Here is a 9768-nt window from a genome sequence, read left to right on the forward strand (position 1 = left end):
TTTCGCTTCCTTGTTTGAAATCGAACCTTGCGCGTCCAAGTGTACGCCTCCCCCAGAAAGTTCCTGTCTGCTTCTTCCTGGAGTGCTGCAGATACTAGAGGATATTGTTCCAACAAGGCACCACACCGGACCAACTGAGCTAATTGATCAGTTCAATGACTGCCTAAATTCAACACACCTGGTCTTCCAGTTCAGTTACTCCAGGACCAGGGTTGCATATTCCTGATTTACACTAACCCCGTCTGTTGTGCACTCGTCGATTAACTTGCTAAACAACCAACCTGTCTATAATGAACGGTGGCAACAGTCAGTGACCAAGCGTTCTATCCCCATAGCAACCAACTTGCATAGACGTACACATTTTCCTGTCAGCGTTTGCGCTATCAGAATTTTTTTTCAGTTCTTGTAAATGTATTATATTGCTCTTCAAATCATTATCATTTTTTTTTCTCAAACAGTAATGTGAAGCTGTTATTGTAGTAGGCGTTCCTGTCTAGTATTAATATTTCTGCACTTTTAGAACTGTGACGTTACAAAGGTACATTTGACAGGAGTGGGCGGTCTGACGCATGCGCACAGCGTGACATGGGAAAATAATCTTGAACAGCTGTAGCTACCATTCTTATTATACCTCAGTGGTAGCGACCAAAAAATACTAGTAACTGTCTGCGGCTGTATTGTAGCCATTTGGAGGTTCTGTACAGGAAGTCGGAGGAAGCGAAATAGCTAGCTCGTGCCGCTAACTGGCACAATGTCCCTGCAAAGGTGTCAAACTGATTGGGAAGAAATTGACCAAGAATATCAACAATTACAGGTAGGCCTATGTGAAGCCTGTTTGACAGCTAGCTAACGTTAGTGCGTAGCGTGACGTGTACTACCGTCAGTTCGGCAAGAGAGGAGGATGATATAGCTACGATTGTCAACTCAGTTTGGTAGATTGCTAGCTAGCCTGTTATTTAGTTTGCTAGCTAGCTAGCTAGCTTAGTTAACCCAGCATACTAATTTGAGAAGGTTATCGGGTAACGTTATAATTGTACACAATATTTTGTATTCAGGAACTTTCCAATATAATTATGCTGAACAAAAATATAAACGCAACATGTAAAGTGTTGGTCCCATGTTTCATGAGCTGAAATGAAAGATCCCAGAAATCTTCCATATGCACAAAAACCTTATTTCTCTCAAATTGTCTACAAATTTGTTTACATCCCTATTGGTGAGCATTTGTCCTTTGCCAAGACAATCCAGCCAGCTGACAGGTCTGGCAAATGAAGAATTATACAGCATGATCATTACACATATGCACCTTGTGCTGGGGACAAAAGGCCACTCTAAAATGTGCAGTTTTGTCACACAACGCCACAGATGTCTCAAGTTTTGAGGGAGCGTACAATTGGCATGCTGACTGCGGGAATGTCCACCGGAGCTGTTACCAGAGAATGTAATATTCCTTTCTCTACCATAAGCCACCTCTGTCGTTTTAGAGAATTTGCAGTACATCCAACCGGCCTCTCAACCGCAGGCCACGTGTATGGTTTTGTGTGGGTGCAACCGATGTGAAATGGCTAGTTAGTTAGCGGTGGTGCGCGCTAATAGTGTTTCAATCGGATGACGTCACTCACTCTGAGACCTGAAGTAGTTGTTCCCCTTGCTCTGCAAGGGCTGTGGCTTTTGTGGCGCGATGGGTAAAGATGCTTTGTGGAGTGTCAGTTGTTGATGTGTGCAGATGGTCCCTGGTTCAAGCCCAGGTTGTGGCAAGGAGAGGGACGGAAGCTATACTGTTAGATGGGCAAGCGGTTTGTTGAAGTTAACATTGTGAACCATAAGCCCCAGTGCCCCATGGGGCGGTGGGTTTATGTTATGGGCAGGCATAAGCTATGGACACCGAACACAATTGCATTTTATCGATGGCAATTTGAATGCACAGAGATACGTGATGAGATTCTGAGGCCCGTTGTTGTGCCATTAATCCGCCGCCATCACCTCATGCTTCAGCATGAAAGTGCACGGCCCCAAGATCTGTACACAATTCCTGACAGCTGAAAATGTTGCAGTTCTTCTATGGCCTGCATAGTCACCAGACATGTCACCCATTGAGTACGTTTGGGATGCTCAGGATCGACGTGTTAGACAGTGTGTTCCAGTTCCCACCATTATCCATCAACTCCGTACAGCCATTGGAGAGTGGGACAACATTCCACAGGCCACAATCAACAGCCTGATCAACTCTATGCGAAGGAGATGTCTCGCTGCATGAGGCAAATGGTGGTCACACCAGATACTGACTGGTTTTCTGATCCATGCACCTACCTTTTTTTTTTTTTTTTTTTAAGTTATCTGTGACCAACAGATGCATGTCTATTTCCAATCCTTAAGGGCCTAATGAATTTATTTCAAATGACTGATTTCCTTATGAACTGTAACTCAGTAAAATCTTTGCAATTGTTGCATTTTATATTTTTGTTCAGTATAGTATCCTGGGGTATGCTAGTCAGGTTTACTTGAATTTAATACATGGAAATTTGGCCAGTGAATGGCAAATGTTAGCTCGTTAACTAGCAATAATAGCCTGTTGAAGTCATAATAACCAGCAAGCAAACTAGCTAGCTCAGTTTGATTACAATGATTAGTAGCTAGCTCAGTTTGATAACAATGATTAGTAGCTAGCTAGTTGTTTTTTATAGTGAAATCCCCCAAATTGTAACCTCGGCGCAGTTAAATCAGTCAACTAATGCAGGTATGTAGCAAATAAGGGTCACTTTACCCAGGGTGCAGTGGCTTCTTTCCCTCTCATTTCCTTCTTGACACCACTTGAAAGGACAGGATAAGTTCAATGATATTGCAAATACAATGCTGTCTTCCATCCACCTGTTATATTCTGCCAGATCAGGGATCAGCCTCAAACTCCTTAGAAATGGAAGTGAGGGATCTGTCCTAGACCTGAACTTATCCATCACTGCATGCCTAAACTCTCTTTGGTGAAAATAATTGCGGATTTGACAGTCTCTGCTATCAACATATTTGAGTACAGATGAAACATCTTCGCTTATTTATTTCCATTTAATTTATAGGAAACTCACAAAGTGTACAGACAGAAGCTCGATGAGCTCACCAACCTCCAGGCAACATGCAGCAGTGCCATTAGTAAACAGCGGAAGGGTCTAAAAGACCTCGGGCACAGTCTGTGCAAGTAAGTAGCCTACTCTTAGTGCTGTCAGTTGACACGGAATGGTTCAGCCTTATTTTCCTGTACCAAAGGTCCCCATAAGTAGGACCTGAGCATTTAAAGGTTTCATTTTCTTCTACAGGTGCACAAAAACAAGTGATGAGAAAGAAACTGAACTGATCAAAGACATCCAAATGCAAATTAAAGACAAAGAGAATTTCTTCTTTGATATGGAAGCCTATTTGCCAAAGAAGAATGGGTCAGTTTATTTGAGGACATGATTATTACATATTTTGGTTACAGATGTTACCATATGAGGGTGTCAAAGCATATTGTAAAATGTTTTTCTTTTCAGATTGTACTTAAGTTTGGTGCTTGGCAATGTGAATGTAACACTTCTCAACAACCAGGCAAAGTAAGTGTGCTTTAACAAAACATCTGTATTCAGTCACATCTGCATGGTTTCTGCTTATGACCCCCTGTTTGTTCTATTCTCTGGAGCAGATTTGCCTATAAAGATGAATATGAGAAGTTCAAGCTTTTTATGACAATAATCTTGATGTTTGGGGCCATAACCTGTCTCTTTTTGCTCAATTACCGGTGAGTTGGTTATGTTATGCATTTGATGTTTCCTTGTAGTATCTTTTAATGTTTCATCAAAGCAAAGTAGTTGTAAATGTCTGTTTTGTTGTTGCAGTGTCACAGATGAAATCTTCAACTTCTTGCTGGTTTGGTACTACTGCACTTTGACCATAAGGGAAAGCATCCTCATGAGCAATGGGTCCCGGTGAGATACTAAGCTTTTTATGTGACTATTAACTCAGTGAGATCAAAATACTTTACCAGTGTGCCTACCAAGTTGTGCTTCTTTATTCTAATTCCACTCCATGTGTCCTTTCAGGATCAAAGGGTGGTGGGTCTCCCATCATTATGTCTCTACCTTCCTATCAGGTGTAATGCTTACCTGGTAAGCGCTTTATTTTATTTTTTTACTTTGAACACTTTCTTTGAGTTGCTGTTGGTCAAAAGCAAAACATCTGTTGGCAGTTGCCCTCAGGTTTTCTGACAAGCAGTTTGATTGATAAACGTTATCCCATCACCTGTATTGATTGGTTCCTCTGTTTGCTTCCTCTCAAAGGCCAGAGGGGTCCATGTATCAGATGTTTAGAAGTCAATTCCTTGCATTCTCCATTTACCAGAGTAAGCATCTACTTTCTCTATTTATACTGAACAGAAATATAAATGCAACATGTAAAGTGTTGGTCCTATGTTTCATGAGCTGAAATATAATATCCTAGAAATCTTCCATATACACAAAAAGCTTATTTTCCACAAATTTGTTTACATCCCTATTAGGGATCATTTCTCCTTTGCCAAGATAATCCATCCAGCTGACAGGTCTGGCATATCAAGAATTATACAGCATGATCATTACACATGTGCATCTTGTGCTGGGGACAATAAAAGGCCACTCTAAAATGTGCAGTTTTGTTACACAACACAATGCCACAGATGTCTCAAGTTTTGAGGGAGCGTACAATTGGCATGCTGACTGCAGGAATGTCCACCAGAGCTGTTGCCAGAGAATTGAATAGTCCTTTCTCTACCATAAGCCACCTCAAACGTAATTTTTGAGAATTTGGCAGTACGACCAACCGCAGACCACGTGTAACCACGTCAGCCCAGGACCTCTACATCCGGCTTCTTCACCTGTGGGATCGTCTGACCAGTCACCCGAACAGCTGATAAAACTGAGGAGTATTTAGTCTGTAATAAAGAACTTTTGTGGAGAAAAACTATTTCTGATTGGGTGGGCCTGGCTCCCCAGTGGGTGGGCCTGGCTCCCCAGTGGGTGGGCCTGGCTCCCCAGTGGGTGGGCCCCTGCCCAGTCATGTGAAATCCGTTGATTAGGACCTGCTGAATTTATCTCAATTGACTGATTTCCTTATATGAACTGTAACTCTGTAAAATAGTTGACATTTTTGTGTGTTGCGTTGAATAGTTTTGTTAAGTAGATATTGTGTTGAGGGGGGAATCACAAGCCGCACAATATAGCCTAAATTACTGTAATGTAAGTGCATGTCATTGCTCATACATTATTGGTTGTAAAGGTGTTTGATACAAAAAAAATGTATCCATCCTTTTGTTTTTCAGGCTTTGTGCATTTTCTTCAATATTACTACCAAAGTGGCTGCTTATACCGGTTACGAGCTTTGGGGGAGAGAAATCAGTTGGACCTCACAGTGGGTAAGATGAGCTCCTTTTCAGTTAGGAAAGTTTCTAAGGCTTGCTTATTGGTTATGACTTGGGAAACCCCCTGTGGGCTTTTGAACCATTTACAAGACGTGTGTGTGTTAATAGTTGTTACAATGAAGTGGGCCACAAGCAACCCCATGACTGCAAAAATGGGATGAAAGTGGGGTTTTACCCTTAAGCAAGTTGTTTCTCTTCCATGTTGAGTGAAATCCCAGTTGTCGGAATACCATGCAGAACATCACACTCTTTGAATCTCAAGTTTTCCTTTCTACTGCCCAAAATTGCAATTATGATAGAAATACACTAGAAAAATGTATATCTTGCTGACCACAGTGAGCTGATGGATAACATCTTAAAATAAGTTTGCAGCTGCCCCTTGAACAGAGTATTGGTTCTGACATACAGAATGTTTTTAGCTCTGTTTTTGGTATAGCTTACTGTATTCTCCTTACCATAATGTGTCTAATGATTAACCTGTACCCTTGACAAAGCTTTTTAAACTGGATGTAAACTTTCTGTAGTTTGTGCCTTACTGAATGTTAATTTTCCACCATTAGTAATGTATGCATGTCTGTTTTGCAGAGGGGTTTCAGTCATGGATGTGGAGAGGGCTCACCTTCCTCTTGCCATTTCTCTTTTTCGGCCATGTAAGTCAAACACCAGACCACCACACAGCTCCTAAGTATGGGTTTAGCTCAGAGGTTGTTTTACATTTATTACACCTTTCTACTACTTTCAACTCAAGACATGGACGTATCAGGCTTAATATCTTTTATCAACAGTGAGGAACTTAAACACAATTGTATTAAATGGTCATCCGGGGATGAGGTCAGGTTAGTCTGGGTGTGTGCCAGTGTGTTTCACACAGACTGGGATGAGAGTGGGGTGGGGAGATGGTCAACTGGAAGTAAAAAGATGTTGCAAAATCTGTCACTATTGTAAAATAAAGTCTTGCCCAACATGATTTCAAGGTTTTAATTTTTGTTCCTTATTCCAGTGAATAAGATGGTTATTTCTGCTGTTTATACATTTACATGTACACACCAGGGTAAGCTTATTCATGCTCGTGTGCATGAATAAGGTTTCAGGTCTTGGACTGAGCTTTTCTCTCTCTCTCCAATCCCCTTCACAGTTCTGGCAGCTGTACAATGCTATGACTCTGTTTCGGTTGGCAGGACATGAAGACTGTAAAGAGTGGCAGGTAAGGACAGAAATACTACCCTACAATCTCTAAGTCCCTTGTTTTCAAATACAATACAGTACATCATGTCTCTACTTCCAGCCCGTCTTGCGCAAGCTCGTCTAGAATATTCTTGTAGCCTATGCTCGTTACAAGACTTCTCTCTGACGCTGGAAGTTAAACCTTGTGATGTCATTATACTAAATGTCATGATTACATGTCATTCCTAATGCCTTTGTTTGTATCTTTTCAGGTATTTATGTTGGCACTGACATTTCTTGTCCTATTCTTGGGGAATTTTCTCACCACATTGAAAGTTGTTCACCAAAAGATCCAGGAAAACCCAGAAAAGGTGCAAAAGCAGGAGTGAACGAGTCTGACTACAGCTCAGACCTCCAAGTGGCCAGTAACCATTAAGCAAAAGAGCACTTTGACATGCACAGCCGATGGAAAGATGGACGGCAGAGGGTTTGTGCCAGGAAAAGACAGAGCAGAGAGACCAATGTGTCTCGGACCGTGATGACAGCTGCAACATTAACCAATAATCTTGGCTGAGTGTGCTTTTGTTTCCGATAACCTGTCATTGTCCTTGCTACACATGCAATCACTACACAGAGCAGCTTTTGTCTGGCAGTTGAACCACTGTGATCCTGGACCGTTTGAGGCTTGATCCTTTTAGATTTAGTGAGTGGACAGACTGATTAATTATGGTGTTGATGTTTTTAGGTCGGAGCATAAACTACATGTACAGAGAGCCACTCTTCAAACTATATGCAACTCAACAAAGACAAGTAGCATTAGGTCAGGGTTTCCTAAACTCGGTCCTGGGCCCCCCCAGGTACATGTTTGAGTGTTTCCCCAAGCATTACACAGCTGAATCAAATAATCAAAGCTTGATGATGATTAGTTGGGTATTTGAGTGAGCTGTGTAGTGCTAGGACAAAAAAACAAACGTGTACCCAGGGGGGGCCCAGGACTGAGTTTGAGAAACCCTGCATTAGGTCATGAGAAAAGGTGAGTTTACCTACAAAGTATATGTACTGTGTGGTCATGTCACTACTTCACCTGTTATCGGTATGGCATATTCGAATACGTCCAGGGCACAGCCATTTTTTCACTGTTATTTGTAACTACAAGTGTCTGTCGTTTTGATGTTTTTCAGGAAAGATGCATTGAACTATATATTTCTCCCCAGTGTGCTGTTGAAAGTAAACCTGTTTGCTTATTTCTGGATAGTGACATGTCTATATTATATAAACTAAAGCCTGCTTCTTCTTTCAGCAAGGTACCAGCCAGGGCTAAACTGATCATAGACATTTACACATTTTAACAGCAGCAGTTTACTACCATTGTTTGGGTTGATTTGGCAACCATAAATTACACAGGCGTTCTATTTTTAAGTGATGCACATACTAATGATACTGACCAAGTTTCAGTATACAAGGGTTTCTTTTCTGTAATGGTCTGCACCTTGCTAATCTGAGTGCCTGGTGTTGTAACTTTTCAGACACAGTGGATTTGGCATAGAGGCAAAAGTTTTTTTATCCTGTAATCTGGTTCAAAATGATAACCCTTTCAATTAATTATTATTTAAGAGACTTGTCCAATTCAGGTTGTGAGAAGATGCTGGTTGTTTGAGTTCACCTTGATCACTATGCTGTTAAGGTCCACAACATACAATTGCTGCTATGAGCACTGGTACTGTGAACAAACGATTGGCAATAATGTCTTGAGCACGAATGTGCTGGAGTGATCAAGTGTATATAACTCTGCTGACATACATGGTATGTATAGTAACGCATCCGCTCTGAACTATGTACAAATCTCGAGCTTTTGTACCCATTTTCAGCATTATTAAAGTTTTTACTGTTATTGGATGTGCATTTGAACAGAGGGATTGGTCTGAACAAATTTATTTCTTAGTGACAGGGCTTTCTAAATGCCTTATCTCTCACTGTAGCCTGTCACAATTGCGTGATGTATGTTTTTGTTCCATTTGGAATCAAGTGTTATGTTATTGGGGAAAATGTAAGGTCTTGGACTTTTAGTCTTGTTTTCATTAAAAAAAATCTATTGTACTCTCGAAGGGAACCACTATTTTTGTTACACTTGTGGGAAAAAGCTAAAGCATGTTATTGAATTTAACATTTTGGTCTAATGGTCAGTCTGTCAAATCTGCCACAACAGATCCTATTTCCTCATGTATTGTGAGTTTGGTTTAATATTCATGTCATGGATTGTCCTGTCATAAGACTAACTTGTGCCTGAATGTACACCCGTAACAAGAGAAACTGGACAAAATCATTTAATTTATGCTGTCTCTTACTGCTTTTTCACACTGTATACATGGCTGTAAGACAAATAAACATCTGATTGTATAATGTCTTTTCATCATGTTTAGTTGTGGCATTTGATTAATTGATTGGGCTGATTTATTTTCAACATATGTTAATGTTGAATCAGCTTTGCATGATGGTAGCTGTTCCCTCTTGGGGGAACATTTGTCAGAGCCATTTATTTACATACATGGATATATATATGGCTCTGTAATGTTTTACAACAAATTTTACAACTAGAAAATCATGTAATATGTTTCTTTCTTAAAGAAATGTATCAATCAGCATGTCCATATTATTCAGTTATCTAAGTTGGAAACACTGCCTTGTCTTTTTTTCATAGCAATCACCACTAGTGGGCACTGTCATTTAACTTAGTGACCTGCAATAAATATTTGTCCAGACTCCAGCTTTGAAAGGAGCTCATTTCTAACCGCTTTCAACCACAGTATTAAATTGCCCTGACAATATAAAAGGTGCAGCATCACATTGTATTCAGAAGATGGTGCACTGTTTACCAACATGCTTAGTAAGCACGGTCACTGATTAGTACTTATCATCCTCTGCAGAAAGGGTTCATGAACATATGTAATAGGGATATTTTCCCTAAGTAGGTATCCATTAACAGACAACTTCCTGAAACAAATCTTGCCAGGTGATAGTGATCAGTGGACCAGAGCTGTGATTGTATCAAGGAAGAGTTATTCAAGGTAACCCAGTACATTAAGTAGGTCAGTGCCTCGTCCTAGAAATGGAACTGCTACAAAAAAATGTTTTACAAGTCAACCACTCAATGATTGTGAGAGATGTTAAAAAAATAAAGGCCAGCA

General features: G+C 40.6%; 1 protein-coding gene across 1 annotated transcript; it reads left to right on the plus strand.

The window, feature by feature from the left end:
- Positions 1-560: 560 nt before the first annotated feature.
- On the plus strand, positions 561-8996 carry LOC115149175 (transmembrane protein 120B). Its single transcript, XM_029691781.1, has 12 exons — positions 561-814; positions 3072-3190; positions 3309-3425; positions 3522-3581; positions 3671-3766; positions 3864-3953; positions 4068-4133; positions 4305-4366; positions 5321-5413; positions 6005-6069; positions 6555-6623; positions 6856-8996. The coding sequence occupies exons 1-12, from the start codon at positions 752-754 to the stop codon at positions 6970-6972; spliced, it is 1017 nt and encodes a 338-aa protein (XP_029547641.1). The 5' UTR covers positions 561-751; the 3' UTR covers positions 6973-8996.
- Positions 8997-9768: the final 772 nt, after the last annotated feature.

The sequence above is a fragment of the Salmo trutta genome, chromosome 15 (genome assembly GCF_901001165.1).
Source record: "Salmo trutta chromosome 15, fSalTru1.1, whole genome shotgun sequence".
In the NCBI taxonomy this organism is placed as follows: domain Eukaryota; kingdom Metazoa; phylum Chordata; class Actinopteri; order Salmoniformes; family Salmonidae; genus Salmo; species Salmo trutta.